Raw genomic sequence first — 21,843 nt, 5'->3', positions numbered from 1 at the left:
TGTTCTGTCTTCAGGGTGAGGCTGGCAAACCAGGTCCTATCGGTGAGACAGGGGACATCGGGGACATCGGCCAGGAAGGAGGGATGGGACTGAAAGGAGCCAGAGGAACCAGAGGCCCTGTGGTCAGTGCCCAGTTATGTATTCTCCGAGTTCTCACCCCTCCTAACTTCCTATGTGGGCAATATGTGTAGGAAAGTGTCCCTCATTAGTACTGAAGGGAGTCTATCAGGTTATTGTGTTGTTCAGGTCACTGGAGTGGCCAAGAGGACAGCAGCCTCCATTCAGTCTCAACAAGAAACACTTGAAATTAATAGAGCTGTTTCCTTGTGTCCTTGTGTTGGTTGAGATGAGGTAACACACTCAGCATCCTACCACCCAGTAGAAATACTTGTTGATATACATACACATACTCTTACAATTGACAAATTGCATAATTCCCAAGTCATTGGCAGGCCTGTAATATTTTATATAAATAATGTTGATGAACTTCCTAAGTTTCCCTCTCTCTCTGGAGAAGCAACCCTGAATGAATGACCTCATATTACATTATTCAAACCTGGCAAAGCCTCTGTCAGATCAGTAGCTCAGACTAAGCAGAAGTGATCTGACATCTTTCCTAATCTCTAAAGCTAATCTCCCTCTGTTTTGTATTGCAATTAGCAGGTTGCTAATCCGGTAGTGTTTGAAGACAAGCAATAGGCCTATCAGATTTTCTGTTATGAGTTGTAAAAAACAGATGTCAAAAGCAGAGCAAAGGCTTTAAATAACCGTTTTCCCCCTGGAGCACGGGATCACACAGGAAGACATAGAGGAAGGAAAACTCCTTTCCCAGGAGTGCTATGCCATGAAAGCTCTGTTGTGATAGCTGGGAAAGGAAAGATGTACGGCTTAGTGTCATACAACACCTCAGGTCCAGGGATGCAGCCTGCATAGGTGCTTAACGTTTAACTCCAAGGTTATATTCAGCATAACCACATAGTGCAGATAGAATAGCAAAACAAATGGTTGTAAAAATGAATGTGTCTGTTTTCTGCATGATTTCCAGGGTCGTCCAGGAGTCATGGGGCCTGAGGGGATGCCTGGAATTGCAGGATACACAGTGAGTTATTCCTGTCTGTGCTACAACACACTTCTCTTTATATCTCTCTCTGTCTCCTTCGATCGCAATCTCAAATCTCACTCACTGACTCCCTCACTTGTACACACTCATACACACAGACACACACACACGTTCAACAATAACTTTAAAGTGTTTCTTAAGGGTATGTGTGTCTCTTCAATCACTAATAACAACATAGGTATGCAACAAAGATATTCTAAGCCCTGTTCTGTTATGGTGACATCATGTCACTCATGTCACTCACACCAAGTCATGACTCCTGAATTCCTTATCAGATCAGCTCTCTTCCCCTAAAAGAGATTCACCCCAGTCTCTTCACCTCAGAGAGATTCACCCCAGTCTCTTCACCTCAGAGAGATTCACCCCAGTCTCTTCACCTCAGAGAGATTCACCCCAGTCTCTTCACCTCAGGAAGATTCACCCCAGTGAATCAATAACATGTTAACACACACACATATACTAACAGTTCTCTGCAGCCAAATACAACTAGACAACATAACACCTGGTGTCGAATCAATACCACAGCAAACCGACTGCCAGAACAGAGAAGAAAGCCAAACCCCAAACCCTTAAAACCACATTTGTTTTGGTACCTCCACAGCCAGTCTTCATTCTGGTTTTCAGTCAAACACAACTAGACAGAGAGATTCACCTCAATACCACAGAAAACACACACCTAGCCAAACAAGAAGAAATTGGATATGGTCAACCTCAAACCCTTATAACCAAAACCTCTGGCAACTCCAGAGGACGCCAGGTCATCGCCAATCTCATTCTGGCTTCTAGTTTCGTAACGATGCAGGGGCACTACAAGTTCACGTGGTTCCTTTTTAGTCTGTTTGTACTGTACACTCACTCTTAGCTCAATTACACACCCACCCAAATTGTTGAGTGATTTCTGTGGTCCTGACAAATAAGTCATTATACCAGGGATATATTTCTCTCCCTTGCTGTCCTGAGTGTGTTTATAATAAAGCATCGTGTTTAACACAATGTTGACAACCCACGCCGTGTCAAGTTATGTGTTATTGTACTGTCTGTCGACCGTGAGTTATGGGTTCTTTGAATATTATGCAGCATATGATGTAGATATAGGTGAGTAATCATGGGTTTGGTTATTCTTAGGGCCACGCCGGCAAACCAGGACCCATAGGACCACCTGGACCCAAAGGTGAAAAGGTACCCTATGCATTTGCATGTTTTTTGTCCTCCTCCTACACACAGTGTTATGTTTTCAGCCTTTTGAAGATAAATGCCATGTACTGTTACCTTCTATTACTAGCCTTTTCAACCTCTCTTTCGTATCGTCTGAGATCCCTAAAGATTGGAAAGCTGCCGCGGCCACCCCCTCTTCAAAGGGGGAGACACTCTAGACCCAAACTGTTACAGACCTATATCTATCCTGCCCTGCCTTTCTAAAGTATTCGAAAGCCAAGTTAACAAACAGATCACCGACCATTTCGAATCCCACCGTACCTTCTCCGCTATGCAATCTGGTTTCAGAGCTGGTCATGGGTGCACCTCAGCCACGCTCAAGGTCCTAAACGATATCATAACCGCCATCGATAAAAGACAGTACTGTGCAGCCATCTTCATTGACCTGGCCAAGGCTTTCGACTCTGGCAGTCTCTATGGGGGTGCCACAGGGCTCAATTCTCGGGCCGACTCTTTTCTCTGTATATATCAATGATGTCGCTCTTGCTGCTGGTGATTCTCTGATCCACCTCTACACAGACGACACCATTCTGTATACTTCTGGCCCTTCTTTGGACACTGTGTTAACAAACCTCCAGATGAGCTTCAATGCCATACAACTCTCCTTCCGTGGCCTCCAACTGTTCTTCAATGCAAGTAAAACTAAATGCATGCTCTTAAACCGATCGCTGCCCGCACCTGCCCATCCAGAATCACTACTCTGGACGCTTCTGACTTAGAATATGTGGACAACTACAAATACCTAGGTGTCTGGTTAGTCTGTAAACTCTCCTTCCAGACTCACATTAAGCATCTCCAATCCAAAATTAAATCTAGAATCGGCTTCCTATTTCACATCAAAGCCTCCTTCACTCATGCTGCTAAACATATCCACATAAAACTGACTATCCTACCGATCCTTGACTTCGGCGATGTCATTTACAAAATAGCCTCCAACACTCTACTCAGCAAATTGGATGTAGTCTATCACAGTGCCATCCGTTTTGTCACCAAAGCCCCATATACTACTCACCACTGCGACCTGTATGCTCTCGTTGGCTGGCCCTCGCTTCATATTCGTCGCCAAACCCACTGGCTCCAGGCCATCTATAAGTCTTTGCTCGGTAAAGCCCCGCCTTATCTCAGCTCACTGGTCACCATAGCAACACCCACCCGTAGCACGCGCTCCAGCAGGTATATTTCACTGGTCGTCCCCAAAGCCAACTCCTCATTTGGCCGCCTTTCCTTCCAGTTCTCTGCTGCCAATGACTGAAACGAATTGCAAAAATTACAAAAGCTGGAGACTTATCTCCCTCACTAGCTTTAAGCATCAGCTGTCAGAGCAGCTTACCAATCACTGCACCTGTACACAGCCCACCCAACTACCTCATCCCCATATTGTTATTTATTTTTGCTCTTTTGCACCCCAGTATCTCTACTTGCACATCATCATCTGCACATCTATCACTCCAGTGTTAATGCTAAATTGTAATTATTTCGCCACTATGGCCTATTTATTGCCTTACCTCCCTAATCTTATTACATTTGCACACACTGTATATAGATTTTTCTATTGTGTTATTGACTGTACATTTGTTTATCCCATGTGTAACTTTGTGTTGTTTTTGTCGCACTGCTTGGCTTTATCTTGGCCATGTCACAGTTGTAAATGAGAACTTGTTCTCAACTGGCCTACCTGGTTAAATAAAGGTGAAATAAAAAATAAAATAAAGTTTGTTGTGACAGAGTTGGATGGGCGCATTTTGGCATGCTGTCTCATTTTACTGTTGTGTCAGAGTGTACTGAGTGTATTTTGGTATGGTGTTCCAGGGTTACCCTGGAGAAGACAGTAAGACCCCAGGACCTGCCGGGCCACTAGGTGAACCAGTAGGTCTCGCCTTCCTTCAACTTACCTGTCCTCTTCCTATGTGTGTGTGGCTTAGGGCTGAGTCAGAGGTGATGTCCAAAATGGCACCCTATGAAAGCATTATATTAACCGTTTTCTAATAGTGGTGTTGCTTGAGGCATAGTTGTCCAACCATGCTTGACAGAGGTCCAAGAGAATGGATGTCCAAAGCCGCTTTGTGGAGGCTGCTGAGGGGAGAAATACCATTCCACCGATTCCTCTCCAGTCATTACTGGAGTGTGTGTTGGGCTCCTGAGTGACGCTGTGGTCTAAGGCACTGCGTCTCAGTACTAGAAACATCACAACAGACACCCTGCTTCAAATCCAGGCTGTATTACAACTGGCAGTGATTGGGAGTCCCATATGGTGGCTCACAATTGGCACAGGGTTTGGCCGGTGTAGGCTGTCATTGTAAATAAGATTTTGTTCTTAACTGGTTTGCCTAGTTAAATGAAGGTTAAAAAATATATATTTTTTACCTCAAGCCCGTTCTCCCCAAATAAGGTGCCACCAACCACCTGTGCCAAAGCGCTACAGTAGATGGCTCTCAGCATAGATTGTAAGCAGTGTAACCTATAAGAAGGAAGGTATTGTGTTATTGGCTCAGAGAGTTTAAGGTGAAATACAGCCTTTCCTAAAAGATTCAGAGCCCTAATGTATGTGTGTGTTTGGGCAGGGTCTCCCGGGTGAGCGAGGAGACCGCGGAGAGCCTGGAGATGAGGGATATCAGGTAAAACCACCATAAAAACCACAACATCAAATGTATCCCAAAATCACTTTTCTGCCGTTTTTTCTGTTCCGTTTCCATTCTTTTCTTTGGTGCTTGTATTAAAGCAGGTCTGAGACCACACATCTGAGACATGAGCATCCCGGATTACTGAATTCCTAGTGATTAGTCAGGAGGAAATCTGGTGTTATTGGCATAGACACTGAAAACTAACACACACACAGGCGAAACACACACACACACAGGTTCAGGTCAGGTGTGAAGTTAACAGTACAAGATGAAAGTTGTGCAGAGCGAAATCCCAGAATCCCCTGCGGCAGGATTACTAGAGCTCTCCCCTCCTATAAACACTTTGCCCAAGTGCCGCCCTCCTCAGAGAGAGAGAGTACAATGGTTTTAAGCATTTATAAGCATTCTTCTGCTGAACTGGATATCAGTTCAAAGTCACGGTTGCTAATCTTGATTTGGCAGTTGTTGAGAGGCTTGAGAGACTTCCAGGATCCCATTAGATAAAAGTGTGTGCGTGTGTGTGTGTGTGTGTGTGTGTGTGTGTGTGTGTGTGTGTGTGTGTGTGTGTGTGTGTGTGTGTGTGTGTGTGTGTTAACTCTAGTTGACCTATGGGGCTTCCCCCCCTTCTGAGTGGTGAATTTATAGAGCAAATTTTGTCTGAGCCACCTGCAGCCCAATGTAATAAAATACATACCTAGAAAGCTTGGCCTGTGAACTACAGTACTCTGTGGTTCTGCTATTCGTATGGTATGAAGCTTAGGGGACTATATCGTGCTGTTGAAAGAAAGATAGATATGCGAACACAGTTGATGGCGCCCACAGTTTTATTGTGCAACATTTCGCCCTAAAGATCAGGCTTATTACAGCTAACCTTGTGTAGCTGTAGTGAACCAAGACATAGCTAGCTGAACCCTGACACCTGGGTCTCACTAAATGACCTGACTCAACCTCCAATATCACCAATTCAGGTGACTGTGAAGCTGTAGCGTTTCACCTAGAGCTGAGCGATATGGACAAAAATCCATATTGTGATAAATTGCCTCATTAGACGTGCTAATGATAAGGTTATAACAATGTGCACCACAGTTTATTTTAATTATAATTTAAACTACTAACGTTACCACTAGTTTGATGGTTGTAGCCATCAATTGTCTCATTAACAATCACCCATATTAGCAAACTTATTTCATTTCAAACTTTTGCGATAATTGATCGGTATGGTCTGTGTCGATCATTGATGGTTTATCGTCCCAGCTCTAGTTTCACCTGTATAATGTCTTTGTCTCTTTGTTATTTTCAGGGCCACACTGGCATCACTGGACTTCGCGGGGCTGTTGGAGCACCAGGCCTTCCTGTAAGTCCAATAAATACTATGTGTAGGCCTTATCAGCATCTACAGTTGAAGTCGGAAGTTTATATACACTTAGGTTGGAGTCATTAAAACTCGTTTTTCAACCACTACCTGTGGATGTATGTCACGGCTGTCTTCCTCTTCTTCCTCTGAAGAGGTGTAACAAGGATCGGACCAATACGCAGCGTGGTAGGTGTCCATGTTTTAACATAGAAAAAACTGAACAATGAACACCAATACAAAAACAATAAACGTAACAAACCGTAACAGTCCCGTGTGGCACAAACACTGACACAGGAAACAATCACCCACAAAATACCCAAAGAACATGGCTGCCTAAATATGGTTCCCAATCAGAGACAACGTTGAACACCTGCCTCTAATTGAGAACCAATCTAGGCAACCATAGACTTACATAAACACCTACAATGAACACAACCCCATGAACTCTACAAAAAAAACCTAGACAATACAAACACCCTAGACGAGACAAAAACACACAAACATCCCCCATGTCACACCCTGACCTAACTAAAATAATAAAGAAAACAAAGATAACTAAGGCCAGGGCGTGACAGTACCCCCCACCCCCCAAAGGTGCGGACTCCGGCCGCAAAACCTGACACAGAAAGGGAGGGTCCGGGTGGGCCTTCCTACCGCGGCGGCTCGGGTGCGGGACGTGGACCCCACTCCACCATAGTCAATACCCGCTTAGGTGGCCTCCCAGGAACGAGGACCCTTGCAGCGAGTCCCAGACTGAAGACCATCGTAGAGGGCGCCACTGGACGGAGGGGCAGCTCTGGACTGAAGGGCAGCTCCGGACTGAGGGGCAGCTCCGGACTGAGGGGCAGCTCCGGACTGAAGGGCAGCTCCGGACTGGAGGGCAGCTCCGGACTGGAGGGCAGCTCATGACTGGAGGGCGGCTCATGACTGGAGGGCGGCTCATGACTGGAGGGCGGCTCATGACTGGAGGGCGGCTCATGACTGGCGGGCGGCTCATGACTGGCGGGCGGCTCTGGCGGCTCCTGACTGGCGGGCGGCTCTGGCGGCTCCTGACTGGCGGGCGGCTCTGGCGGCTCTTGACAGACGGGCGGCTCTAGCCGCTCCGGACAGACGGGCGGCTCTGACGGCTCGGGACAGACGGGCGGCTCTGACGGCTCGGGACAGACGGGCGGCTCTGACGGCTCGGGACAGACGGGCGGCTCTGACGGCTCGGGACAGACGGGCGGCTCTGATGGCTCGGGACAGACGGGCGGCTCGGACGGCTCGGGACAGACGGGCGGCTCTGACGGCGCTGGGCAGGCAGGCAGCTCAGATGGCGCTGGGCAGGCAGGCAGCTCAGATGACGCTGGGCAGGCAGGCAGCTCAGATGACGCTGGGCAGGCAGACAGCTCAAACGGCGCTGGGCAGACAGACAGCGCAGACGGCGCTGGGCAGATGGCAGACTCTGGCTGGCTGAGGCGCACAGTAGGCCTGGTGCGTGGTGCCGGAACTGGTGGTACCGGGCTAAGGACACGCACCTCAAGGCTAGTGCAGGGAGCAGCAACAGGGCGCACAGGGCTCTGGAGACGCACAGGAGGCTTGGTGCGTGGTGTAGGCACTGGTGGTACTGGGCTGGGGCGAGGAGGTGGCGCCGGATATACCGGACCGTGAAGGCGTACAGGAGCTCTTAAGCACCGAGCCTGCCCAACCTTACCTGGTTTAATGTTCCCCGTAGCCAGGCCAATGCGGCGAGGTGGAATAGCCCGCACTGGGCTGTGCTGGCGAACCGGGAACACCATGCGTAAGGCTGGTGCCATGTACACCGGCCCGAGGAGACGTACTCGAGGCCAGATACGTTGAGCCGGCTTCATGGCACCTGGCTCGATGTCCACTCTAGCCCGGCCGATACGTGGAGCTGGAATGTACCGCACCGGGCTAAGCACACGTACAGGAGACACCGTGCGCTCTTCCGCATAACACGGTGTCTGCCCGTACTCTCGCTCTCCACGGTAAGCACGGGGAGTTGGCGCAGGTCTCCTACCTGACTTCGCCACACTCCCTTTTAGCCCCCCCCCCCCCCCCAATAACTTTTTGGGGCTGACTCTCAGGCTTCCAGCCTCGCTTCCGTGCTGCCTCCTCATACCACCGCCTCTCGGCTTTAGCTGCCTCCAGCTCTTCACGAGGGCGGCGATATTCTCCCGGTTGTGCCCAGGGTCCTCTGCTGTCCAGAATTTCCTCCCAATTCCATAAGTCCTGCGATCGCTGCTCCTGCTGCTGCTGCCGCTTACCACGCTGCTTGGTCCGAGTGTGGTGGGTGATTCTGTCACGGCTGTCTTCCTCTTCTTCCTCTGAAGAGGTGTAACAAGGATCGGACCAATACGCAGCGTGGTAGGTGTCCATGTTTTAACATAGAAAAAACTGAACAATGAACACCAATACAAAAACAATAAACGTAACAAACCGTAACAGTCCCGTGTGGCACAAACACTGACACAGGAAACAATCACCCACAAAATACCCAAAGAACATGGCTGCCTAAATATGGTTCCCAATCAGAGACAACGTTGAACACCTGCCTCTAATTGAGAACCAATCTAGGCAACCATAGACTTACATAAACACCTACAATGAACATAACCCCATGAACTCTACAAAAAAAACTGGACAATACAAACACCCTAGACGAGACAAAAACACACAAACATCCCCCATGTCACACCCTGACCTAACTAAAATAATAAAGAAAAACAAGATAACTAAGGCCAGGGCGTGACAATGTATTTCAAGGCCTACCTTCAAACACAGTGCCTCTTTGCTTGACATCATGGGAAAATCAAAAGAAATCAGCCAAGACCTCAGAAAAAAAGATTTTGACCTCCACAAGTGTGGTTCATCCTTGGGAGCAATTTCCAAATGCCTGAAGGTACCACGTTCATCTGTACAAACAATATTATGCAAGTATAAACACTATGGGACCACGCAGCCGTCATACCGCTCACAAAGGAGATGCGTTCTGTCTCCTAGAGATGAACGTACTTTGGTGCGAAAAGTGCAAATCAATCCCAGAACAACAGCAAAGGACCTTGTGAAGATGCTGGAGGAAACAGGTACAAAAGTATCTATATCCACAGTAAAACGAGTCCTATATCGACATAACCTGAAAGGCCGCTCAGCAAGGAAGAAGCCACTGCTTTGAAACCGCCATAAGAAAGCCAGACTACGGTTTGCAACTTTACATGGGGACAAAGATCGTACTATTTGGAGAAATGTCCTCTGGTCTGATGAAGCAAAAATAGAACTGTTTGGCCATAATGACCATCGTTATGTTTGGAGGAAAAAGGGGGAGGCTTGCAAGCCGAAGAACACCATCCCAACCGTGAAGCACGGGGGTGGCAGCATCATGTTGTGGAGGTGCTTTGCTGCAGGAGGGAATGGTCCACTTCACAAAATAGATGGCATCATGAGGGTGTAAATGATGTGGATATATTGAAGCAACATCTCAAGACATCAGTCAGGAAGTTAAAGCTTCATCGCAAATGGGTCTTCCAAATGGACAATGATCCCAAGCATACTTCCAAAGTTGTGGCAAAATGGCTTGACGACAACAAAGTCAAGGCATTGGAGTGGCCATCACAAAGCCCTGACCTCAATCCCATAGAAAATGTGTGGGCAGAACTGAAAAAGTGTGTGCGAGCAAAGGAGGCCTACAAATCTGACTCCGTTATACCAGCTCTGTCAGGAGGAATGGGACAAAATTCACTCAACTTATTGTGGAAAGCTTGTGGAAGGCTACCCGAAACGTTTGACCCAAGTTAAACAATTGAAAGGTAATGCTACCAAATACTAATTGAGTGTATGTCACGCCCTGACATTAGTTATCTATGTTTTCTTTATTATTTTGGTTAGGTCAGGGTGTGACGAGGGTGGGTATGCTTGTTTTGAATTGTCTGGGGTTTTTGTATGTCTAGGGATGTTTGTAAGTCTAGGCATATGTATGTCTATGGTGGCCTGAATTGGTTCCCAATCAGAGGCAGCTGTTTATCATTGTCTCTGATTGGGGATCATATTTAGGTTGCCATTTTCCCTTTTGGTTTTGTGGGTTCTTATTCTATGTTTAGTTGCCTGTCTGCACTAGCCATATTAGCTTCACGGTTCGTTTTGTTATTTTGTTCGTTTTGTTCAGTGTTCGTTCTTTAAATAAAGAAGAATGTATGCTTATCACGCTGCGCCTTGGTCTCCTCCCTACGACGGCCGTGACAGTGTATGTAAACTTCTGACCCACTGGGAATGTGATGAAAGAAATAAAAGCTGAAATAAATAATTTCACATTCTTAAAATAAAGTGGTGATACTAACTGACCTAAGACAGGGACTTTTTACTATGATTAAATGTCAGGAGTTGTAAAAACTGAGTTTAAATGTATTTGGCTAAGGTGTATGTAAACTTCTGACTTCAACTGTATTTCTAGGTACCATTTTGTTTTGCACATTGAAATAAGAATAAATCCTGTGTGTGTGTGATTTTGTTGACTAGGGAACACCAGGGGAACCCGGAGAACCTGGCCTGAAAGGAGAAATGGGAACTCAGGTGAGTGTGAGTGTGATCATGCTATTCTTTGTAAATCAGTGCATCGGACTCATTCCGCTCCTGGCTTGGGGAAAGGATAGCACAGTATTTGTTAAATCATGTCTCCCTGGAGCTCTAGATCCGATGTTATTGTATAACTAGATAATCAAAGTGTTACACCAGCCTACTGCAGAGCTTCCTACAGGCTTCCTTGGCTCTGAACACCATGAGGGTCGGGTTGAGCAATCACCTGTCAACGCTATGGGAGAAGAGGAGACACTCACTTCCAAACTGCAGTTCCTAACATGCTAGCCAAGCCGTGGAGACAACCGTTTTTAACCTAGGACTCTATTGTTCTCGATCAACAAGCCGACGTGCCAGAGCATAAGCATTGTCATGTGAAGAGAGGGAGAAAAAAACACTTTTATTCCCATGAAATCAGACTGGGCCAAAACAATGCAGACAGGCTTGAGCATCTGTGCCTTTGATACCAGAGAAGACGGATGAGGGAAGGAGAGAAAGAGGGGGAAAGAAGGAAGCAGAGAATTATGTTTGTTTGGCCACCCACTGTGCGCTTCGTGCTTCAAAGTGTTCCGTCTGAATTCCACAAGGCTTGAGAATAGACACTGGAATGCAGAAAGCTGGCATCAGTAAGAATTTTGGAAAAAAGGAGCTATTTATTATGCACTTCAAGTCTAAATTACTTCACTTCAAGTATGAATATTTTAACTGCAGCTTGATAATGTATACATTTTCAGAGTTTGTGAATATCATTCATTTGTGACATAATGTTGCTCTTTATGGAATATAGCTCTTTATGTACAGAAATAGGATTATTTGATCTGCATATGGTCACATATTTCCTAAAAACAAGCTGAGGTACTGTATCTTACATATAGTTACATACACATAGTTCTAAATACCTTTGTCATGTTAAGACATGCGACTTGGCCTATTTGCCTATTTTATCAGATTGAGTCAATATTGTTGCGTCACATATTGAGTGCAAGTTCGGCCTTCTTAGAAAAATCTGAACTGGAGTAACACAAGACTAGAGGTCTATGAGTGAAGTATACACTACGCAGAACTGTATATGTAAACATCCATTTAGTGTGCAGTAAGCCTAAGACTTAATCTTACAGTTTTTTACAATCACTTTGGCACTAATTTCAGAACCTTGTGGTCATTTTTCAAAACTCTAGACACAAACTCAAAACAGTCATCACATGTAACACAGGCTGTCCAATGTTCAAAACATTGCATTGTGCATTCATGTCTTTAAAGAAACCTTGCACTTACAGAATCATTGGTTCAAATAACAAATTTATCATGAAATACCATAGGAACATTCATTTAGATCACCCACACACAAGATACCGATAGTTTCACTGTGTAGTTGCTCATACAATCATTAAATATTGCAGTACAAAATATGTGATACATGTTTCATTATGGTACTACATGTAAATACATCACTGTAAAAGGACTAGTAGAGAGAATACTACAGACACGGTGGAATCATTGAACAAAATCTGAAATGTATTGATGACATACAATAAAATCACAACATAGGTTTCTTTGAATCAAAGCAACAAAAAAGCTACAAAAAAGAAAAAAACTACAGTAAAACGTCAATTGCAGTGTTCCTCACCTGGCTTACTGTAAAAAGCAAAACAAAGGATTGATTACTGTACTTCTACATTTCCATCAACCCTGTCTTGTGGATTTGGCCACAGGTTCTCATCCACATCACAATGGATGTTTTCATTAGCCAAACATCTTGGGAAGAATCTTCGGGCATGGCGAATCCAGACCTGACACTGGTCTGCCGTGATGTCATTGCATGCTTCATCCATGGTCTGGAGAAGGGTGGCCAGGTCACCTATCATATACCTTCCACCTCAATGTGGAGAAAAATTCCTCAGTCGGGTTAAGGAAAGGAGAGTATGGGGGTAAGTACAAGGTGGTAAATTGTGGATGGGTCTGAAACCATGCTTGCACCATTTGAGCATGGTGGAACCTGACATTATCCCACACAATGACGTAGGTCACGCCATCAGCTCTACAGACCTGATTTAGCTCATCAAGGAAGGTTACAAGGAGAGCTGCATTATATGATTCAATACGAGGTCTGCGTCCCACCACACCCTCTTCCGATATAGCCGCACACCTGGTGATGTTTGCTCCACGTTGTGCAGGTACTTGGATGGTTGCCCGCTGGCCAATGACATTCCAACCTCTCCTCCTTGTTTTGGCCAGGTTGAACCCTGCCTCATCCAAAAATAGGAATTTATGATGGTTTTCGTCAGCATCCAGCTCCATCACCCTCTAAAAATACATTTTGGAAAGAGAATTACTGATTACAATGATGTAGAATTTTGGGGGAATTTTTCTAAATAGGCATCTTGAAACTGAACATACCTGAACATACTCAGTCCTCAGTTGCTTCACTCTGTCTGCATTTCTTTCAGAAGGCACACGGTATAGCTGTTTTAGAGACACCTGGTGCCTTTTCAGCATGCGTGCAATAGTCGGCAAACCTATGGCTTCCACATTGTTGAACATGTCGTCATTGTCCAAGATGTGCTGCCAAATTTCTGTAAGGCGAATATCATTTTTGACCCGAACCAAATTGACCACAGCCAGCTCTTGTTGGTCAGTCAGAATTTTGCCTCTGCCTCACCTATTTGGCCTAGTCTCAATTCTGCAGGGAAAATTACAGTAAGAACACATTTAGTCACATCACCTACTCTGTGGTACACATTGGCATGCAGTATACAGTCATTTGACAATTGAGAGTAGCCTAATGTTTAGTGCATGCTGAAGTCTTACCGGTTCTCATTGCGGAAAGTTCTGATGATTGAGGCCACAGTTGATCTTCTGAGGTTTGGTCGAATCATTGTAGCTGCCTCAGTCATTGTCATGCCATGATTTACAACATGGCCTACAACTATTGCTCGGATTCCATTGGACACTCTTTGCTGTTGCTGCCACTGTCTTGGTCCCTGGCCTTGTCCTCTACCACGTTCCCCCACACCTCTCAAACGAGGCCCACAACCACCTCTCAGAAGGGGTGCTTGTCTCCTGACATTCCTTTCACCACCACGTTTTCCTCGTCTTCCTCCTCCCACTGCTTGACCTCTATTGTGACCTGGATCACCTGCTGACTCCATGTTATCACTATGTTGTTGCAGGTGGATACCACTCATTACACTATATACTCGAGTTGGCAGTTTTGGAAAAGCAATTACAAGGGCCTGCATGCATACACTCACCGGCCACTTTATTAGGTACACCTGCGTGTTAACGCAAATAGCCTGCTCCTTTGAATAGCGAATCATGTGGCTGCCTGCAACTCAATATATAGAATATATAGAGTAGAGAGCTTTAGTTGTTGTTCGACCAAACATTAGAACGGGCAAGATGCGTAATCTAAGTAACTTTGACCGTGGTATGATTGTTGATGCCACACATGGTGGTTCCAGCATCTCAGAAACAGCTACCCTCCTGGGATTTTTGCGCACTACAGTCTCTAGAGTTTACAGAGAATGGTGCGATAAACAAAACACATTCAGTGAGCGGCAGTTCTGTGGGCAAAAACACCTTGTTAATGAGAGAGGTCAGAGGAGAATGTCCAGACTCATTCAAGCTAACAGAAAGGCCACAAATGCTCAAATAACAGCCGTTTAAAACAATGGTGCGCATGCTGCAAAAGGGGGTCCTACCCAGTGCTAGATAGGTGTACCTAATAAAGTGGCCGGTGAGTGTACAGTAATGTCAAATCTGAAAACATGGTCTGGAAAAGTGGTACATGGGACCATAGAAACAGTGTCTGATAAAGAATGATGATGAAATATTACATCCATAGATAATGTAGTCCAATTGGTTCATGTTCCACGGTAATTGGTGTCATTGGATCTCATTATCCTGAAGCTTTCATGATCTAAACATGGAATATTGTTTGTCAGTTTCCATAAAACTATGCATTAAGAGTAATGCAACAGTTACTTATCATTTTCAGCAGGTGTATCAATTGATAGTTAGATCATTGTAATGAAATTAATAGACAGTCATCTCAGATGTAATGTGTGAATTGCATTTTGAAATGGTAATACTTTGATGTTAAGTTGTGTCATTTTGAACAAGTGATTTTAGTTCAATGAACAAATGATCTTAGCTTTATGTGTATTGTATCCAAGCAATTGGAAAAAGTGTTAGTTTTGAAAATGTGCTTTTTGATCATCGGTTGTGAGTTTTGTGTCTAGAGTTTTGAAAAATGACATCAAGGTTCTGAAATTAGTGCCAAAGTGATTGTAAAAAAGTAACCACACACGTCAGGGAATAAGCAGACGCATGTAGATAAATAATGGATTTGTTTTTATTGGTAACAAAACAATTGGAATGTGTGTGTGTGTGTGTGTGTGTGTGTGTGTGTGTGTGTGTGTGTGTGTGTGTGTGTGTGTGTGTGTGTGTGTGTGTGTGTGTGTGTGTGTGTGTGTGTGTGTGTACAGGGCTTCGAAGGGAAGAAAGGAGCGAGGGGCCTGACTGGGACCGCTGGTGTTGAAGTAAGTATCACATCACCACAATGTAGAGAAGACATGAAGAAAGAAAGACGGACAGAGGGAGAGGGTGATGGGAGAGAGGGAGAGGGTGATGGGAGAGATGTAGAGAGGTACAGAGGGAGAGGGAGATGGGAGAGATGTAGAGAGGAAGAGAGGGAGGAAAGAGATATACTGCATTACATTCTGTACTACAAGACTAATGCATTGTGTTACGTGGAGATTACATTTACGTTATGGACTACTTTGTAGGGGTAGAAATGGGGAGAGAAGTGGAGATAGAGGGACGGACAGAAAGAGAGAGAGGGAGAGAGAGAGCGAGAGAGAGCCTGTGTGAAGAGATAGAACGCAGGGCAGGAGGGATGATCCAGAGAGAGAGGCCGTGGAGTGATGGAAACAAATTGAAATAGTTATTGCCGAGAACATGCTGAGTGATGGTATCAAAAGGTTCTACAGCTGCACCATCGAGAGCATCCTGACCGGTTGCATCACCCCCTAGTATGGAAAACGTTCGGCATCCGACCGTAAGGCGCTGCAGAGGGTAGTGCGTATGACCCAGTACATCACTGCGGCCAAGCTTCCTGCCATTCAGGACCTCTCTACTAGGCGGTGTCAGAGGAAGGCCCAAAAAATTGTCAAAGACTCCAGCCACCCAAGTCATAGACTGCTCTCTCTGCTACCGCACGGCAAGCGGTACCGGAGCACCAGGTCTAGGTCCAAAAGGCTCCTTAACAGCTTCTACTCCCAAGCTGTAAGACTGCTGAACAGCTAATCAAATGGCCACCCTGACTATTTGCATTGACCCCCCATTGACTATTTGCATCACTGTTTATTATCTATGCATAGTCACTTTACCCCTACCTACAGTACATGTACATATTACATCAATTACCTCAGCTAACCTGTAACCCTGCACATTGACTAAGTACCGGTACCCCCTGTATATAGTTTCTGTCACGAATCCCGCTTCCTGAGTCTGGGTTTGCCTGTGTGTCTGTCCTGGAGTGTGTTTCAGGTGTCCTGGAACGCACCCTGTCTGGTTGCCGGGCAAATTAGCTTGTTGGGAGATTGATGTTCACCCGCACCTGTGTCCCATCAGTAATCTGCACACCTGTCCTGATCATCATCTCTCCCCTTCAAAAGCTCTGACCTGACTTCCATTCCCTGCCGGATCGTTAGCCATGAACATTACTCACCCGGATCATTCACCCCATTCACGCCTGGTCGACGGAGGATTCCGCTACTCCATTGGATTCACCTATTTACTCCCATCAATTCACCACCGCTGCCCGCTACGCCACCTGGATATATCTACCCATTCACATTTACTTGTAAATAAATACTCACCTTCTTCCTACGCTCCTTGTCCTGGTCTGCTTCTGGGTTCAATTTTGAAAGAACGTGACAGAACGATCCGGCCAAGGATGAACCCAGCGGACCTGGACTCCGTTTGCCATGCCATTACCCAGCAGGAGAAGACATTGGGACAACACAATACGGCGCTACAGGAGATAGCGAGTTCAATCCAGAACTTATCTGCTAGCTTGACACAAATCCAGGATCAGCTCAGTTTGCCGGCGATTCATTCACCACCTGTTTCACCCATCTCACCTGCCGGGTCTGGAGCGGTTTCCTTCCGTGAACCCAAGGTACCGACGCCTGATAAATATGAAGGGGATTTGGGAAGATGCCGTTCGTTTCTTATGCAGTGTGGGTTAGTGTTTGATCTGCAGCCCCATTCTTACGCCACGGACAAGGCTAGGATAGCCTTTGTTATTGAACTGCTGCGTGGAAGAGCTCTGGAATGGGCTTCAGCCATTTGGGAACGACAGGGAACCTGCACGGCTTCATATCAGGAGTTCACGGGAGAGATGAGAAAGCTTTTTGATCATCCAGTCCGAGGTAAGGACGCAGCTAAACGTTTGTTCTCTCTTCGCCAAGGAGCTCGCAGTGTGGCAGATTTTATGATCGAGTTCAGGACATTGGCGGTGGAGAGTGGTTGGAATGAGGAGTCACTACAAGCGGTTTTTTACAAGGGGTTGTCGGAGGAACTTAAGGACGAGCTGATATCTTATCCAGAGCCTAGTGACCTAGACAGCTTGGTCACTTTATCTATTCGGGTAGATAATAGAGTCCGAGAGAGAAGGAGGGAGAAGCAGTGGGGCCCATCCAATCAATCAGCCACTCGGTTACCATTCGGTTCAGGAAGTGAACCAGAAAGTATTGATCGTTATTCCCCACACGGTATTAGTGGAGGGGTCTTGCCACCAGATTCTGAACCAATGCAAGTGGGGCGACACGGGCTAACTAAGGAGGAGCGCCAACGTAGACGTAAGACCAACAGCTGTTTCTACTGTGGTAGCTCGGGACATTACATCTCCGCTTGTCCACAGCGCCCGTTAAACTGCCCGGCTCGCTAGTTTTGGGAGGAATTTTAGCGAGCCAGTTTCAATCTCTCAAGGATCCTGTCAGACCCCGTTTTCCTGCGACCCTTATGAATAAGGATCAGAGATTAGAGATGAACGCTCTTATCGATTCAGGTGCCGATGGCAGCTTTATTGATGCCGACTTGGTGGAACAGCTGGGGCTTTCCAAGGAGCAATTGCCGGAAGCCATTGAAGCAACCACTCTGAACGGGAGTAGTCTGGCACGGATCACTATGAGGTTAAGATGTTGGTGTCGGGGAATCATTCAGAGTTGATCTCCTTCCTCATTCTGTCCTCGCCCCATGTTCCTCTGGTTCTTGGTTACCCCTGGCTGAAGGAACACAATCCCTCGTTTGATTGGGTGACGGGTAAGGTAACTAGTTGGAGCATTGAGTGTCATGCTAACTGCCTTAGGACTGCCTGTTCTCCTGCTGTTTCCAGTCAGGTCAGTGACTCTGCTCCTCCTGATTTGTCTCTGGTTCCAGAAACATATCACGAGTTGGGTGAAGTATTCAGTAAACAGAAGGCTCTGTCCCTTCCTCCCCACCGACCTTATGACTGTGCGATTAATCTGTTTCCTGGAGCTGCCTTTCCCAAGGGACGGTTATACAGTATCTCTCGACCTGAACGTGAGGCCTTGGAGACCTACATCAAGGAGTCTCTAGCTGCAGGTCTCATTCGGCCCTCGTCATCACCTCTGGGAGCAGGATTTTTTTTTGTGAGCAAGAAGGATGGCTCTCTTCGACCGTGTATTGATTATCGGGGGTTGAATGATATTACGGTCAAGAACAAGTATCCCCTTCCCTTGATGAGCTCGGCTTTCGATTCCTTACAGGGTGCTACGGTTTTTACGAAGCTTGATTTACGTAATGCGTATCATTTGGTTCGGATCAAAGAGGGGGACGAGTGGTTGACTGGGTTCAATACTCCGATGGGACATTTTGAGTACCAAGTGATGCCGTTTGGACTGACCAACGCTCCGGCTGTGTTCCAAAGTATGGTAAATGACGTTCTGAGAGATATGATTGGAATTTTTGTGTTCGTTTACCTGGATGATATCCTCATCTTCTCGAAGGAGCTTTCTAGCCACGTTCTGCATGTCAAGCAGGTCCTGCAGCGGTTATTGGAGAACCGTCTGTTCGTGAAGGCTGAGAAGTGTGATTTTCACGCCCACACGACGTCATTTCTCGGGTACATCATATCCAGGGGAGAGATCAAGATGGACCAAGAGAAGGTTTGGGCGGTTCGGGATTGGGTCCAGCCCGGTACGAGATTGCAGCTCCAGAGATTTCTGGGGTTTGCGAACTTCTATCGGAGGTTTATCCGTGATTACAGCCGGGTGGCCGCCCCTTTAACTGCCCTGACGTCTTGCACCAGAAATTTCTGTTGGACTCCTGAGGCAAACCGAGCATTTCTGGACTTGAAGAGCCGATTCACCAACGCCCCGATTCTCTCTCAACCTGACACTTCCCGTCAGTTTGTTGTTGAAGTGGACGCGTCTGATGTGGGGGTGGGCGCCATCCTGTCCCAGCGTAGCTCCACTGACGGTAAACTCCATCCCTGCGCTTTCTACTCTTGTCGTCTTTCTCCAGCTGAAAGAAACTACGATGTGGGTAACCGGGAGCTTCTCGCTGTGAAGCTTGCCTTGGAGGAGTGGCGTCACTGGTTGGAGGGAGCGGAGCAACCGTTTGTGGTCTGGACTGACCACAAGAATCTGGCTTACGTGCAATCGGCTAAACGTCTCAACGCCCGTCAGGCCAGGTGGGCGTTGTTTTTTGGACGCTTCAATTTTTCCCTGACGTTCCGACCTGGGTCGAAGAACGGGAAGGCGGACGCCCTGTCCCGGATGTTCTCTAAGACGGAGGAGAGTGGGGCCAAGACTGAGACGATTCTTCCCCAGAATGTTGTCGTGGGAACCGTTACATGGAGGATTGAGGAGGATGTGATGGCGGCCCTTCGGACGCAGCCCGGCCCTGGTAACGGTCCACCCGGTCGGTTGTTCGTGCCTGAGTCGGTCCGTTCTGCTGTTCTTCAGTGGTCCCACGCCAGCAAGATAGCTTGTCACCCTGGCGTTGCTCGGACTATGTCGCTACTGCGCAGACGATTTTGGTGGCCTGCCATGGGAGAAGATACCCGGAGGTTTGTTGCCGCATGTCCTGTTTGTGCTCAGAACAAAAGTACCAATCGGCCCAGCTCTGGGCTTCTTCACCCCCTACCTATTCCTCGGCGACCTTGGTCGCATCTGGCCCTGGATTTTGTCACAGGATTGCCCCCTTCTGTTGGGAACACGGTCATTCTGACCATTGTGGACAGATTCAGCAAGTTTGCTCATTTTGTCCCTCTCTCCAAGCTTCCATCGGCTACGGAGACGTCTGAGATCTTGGTTAGGGAGGTTTTCAGGGTCCACGGATTGCCCAGTGACATTGTTTCTGACCGTGGTCCTCAGTTTACCTCTGCTGTCTGGAGATCTTTCTGTTTGGCCATTGGAGCTACAGTCAGTCTCACTTCTGGATTTCATCCACAATCTAATGGTCAGGCGGAGAGAGCCAACCAGAAGATGGAGTCCACGCTGCGTTGTCTTGTCTCCTCTGATCCTACCTCTTGGTCATCTCAATTACCCTGGGTCGAGTATGCCCATAATACCCTTCCGTCATCTGCCACTGGGATGTCCCCCTTCCAATGCCTGTACGGTTACCAACCTCCTTTGTTTCCTTCTCAGGAAAGGGATCTCTCGGTTCCCTCTGTCCAGACCCACATTCGTCGTTGCCACCGGACCTGGCATCGGGCCAGGAAGGCTCTCCTTAGAGTGTCTGACCGGTATCAGATCCAGGCGAATCGTCGCCGTATTCCTGCCCCAGCTTATACGGTCGGAGATAAGGTTTGGTTGGCTACACGGGATCTTCCTCTACGGACTGAGTCGAGAAAGTTGTCACCGAAGTTCATTGGTCCGTTTGTAGTGGAGAGAATCATTAATCCTGTTGTGGTTCGACTCAAGTTGCCTGCAACTCTTAGAGTACATCCCACCTTTCATGTCTCCTGCCTCAAGCCGGTTCACCTCAGTCCGCTGTTGCCCCCTCCTCCTCGTCCTCCTCCTCCTCGGATGATCGGAGGTGGTCCTGTCTACACGGTGCGCCGCATCATGGACTCCAGACGGCGGGGTCGAGGGTACCAGTATTTAGTGGATTGGGAAGGATATGGTCCAGAGGAGAGGAGTTGGATTCCTCGGCGTCAGATCCTGGATGACGACCTGCTTCGTGACTTCTACCGCCTCCACCCTGGCGCTCCAGGTAGTCCGCCCGGTGGCGTTCGTCGGAGGGGGGGTACTGTCACGAATCCCGCTTCCTGAGTCTGGGTTTGCCTGTGTGTCTGTCCTGGAGTGTGTTTCAGGTGTCCTGGAACGCACCCTGTCTGGTTGCCGGGCGAATTAGCTTGTTGGGAGATTGATGTTCACCCGCACCTGTGTCCCATCAGTAATCTGCACACCTGTCCTGATCATCATCTCTCCCCTTCAAAAGCTCTGACCTGACTTCCATTCCCTGCCGGATCGTTAGCCATGAACATTACTCACCCGGATCATTCACCCCATTCACGCCTGGTCGACGGAGGATTCCGCTACTCCATTGGATTCACCTATTTACTCCCATCAATTCACCACCGCTGCCCGCTACGCCACCTGGATATATCTACCCATTCACATTTACTTGTAAATAAATACTCACCTTCTTCCTACGCTCCTTGTCCTGGTCTGCTTCTGGGTTCAATTTTGAAAGAACGTGACAGTTTCATTATTGTTATTTTATTGTGTTACTTTTTTTACATTAGTTTATTTAGTAATTATTTTATTTTTTCTTTATTTTTTTACTGCATTGTTGGTTAAGGGCTTGTCAGTATTCGGTGCATGTGACAAATACAATTTGATTTGATATTTACAGAGAAGTCCATAACAATGTCCCGTACATGTACTCTCCATGACATGACATTTCATTGGGTTTGTTTCGTTAAA

The 21,843-nt window shown here is 46.9% G+C and overlaps 1 protein-coding gene across 3 annotated transcripts in view; it reads left to right on the top strand.

The window, feature by feature from the left end:
• Positions 1-21,843, top strand: part of LOC120055000 (collagen alpha-1(XXIV) chain-like) — a 234,981-nt gene that overhangs the window by 181,167 nt on the left and 31,971 nt on the right. For all 3 annotated transcript variants that reach the window (XR_005477653.1, XM_039002817.1, XM_039002816.1), the window contains 8 exons: positions 15-122; positions 1,046-1,099; positions 2,246-2,299; positions 4,145-4,201; positions 4,897-4,950; positions 6,257-6,310; positions 10,823-10,876; positions 15,367-15,420. Coding sequence is in view for 2 of the 3 variants with exons in the window: in XM_039002817.1 (XP_038858745.1) it covers positions 15-122; positions 1,046-1,099; positions 2,246-2,299; positions 4,145-4,201; positions 4,897-4,950; positions 6,257-6,310; positions 10,823-10,876; positions 15,367-15,420 (489 nt within the window). In the remaining variant the exon portion in view is untranslated. The remainder of the gene's footprint in view (positions 1-14; positions 123-1,045; positions 1,100-2,245; positions 2,300-4,144; positions 4,202-4,896; positions 4,951-6,256; positions 6,311-10,822; positions 10,877-15,366; positions 15,421-21,843) is intronic.

The sequence above is a fragment of the Salvelinus namaycush genome, chromosome 10 (assembly GCF_016432855.1).
Source record: "Salvelinus namaycush isolate Seneca chromosome 10, SaNama_1.0, whole genome shotgun sequence".
Classification (NCBI taxonomy): Eukaryota; Metazoa; Chordata; class Actinopteri; order Salmoniformes; family Salmonidae; genus Salvelinus; species Salvelinus namaycush.
This window is presented reverse-complemented; position numbering and strand designations above follow the sequence as displayed.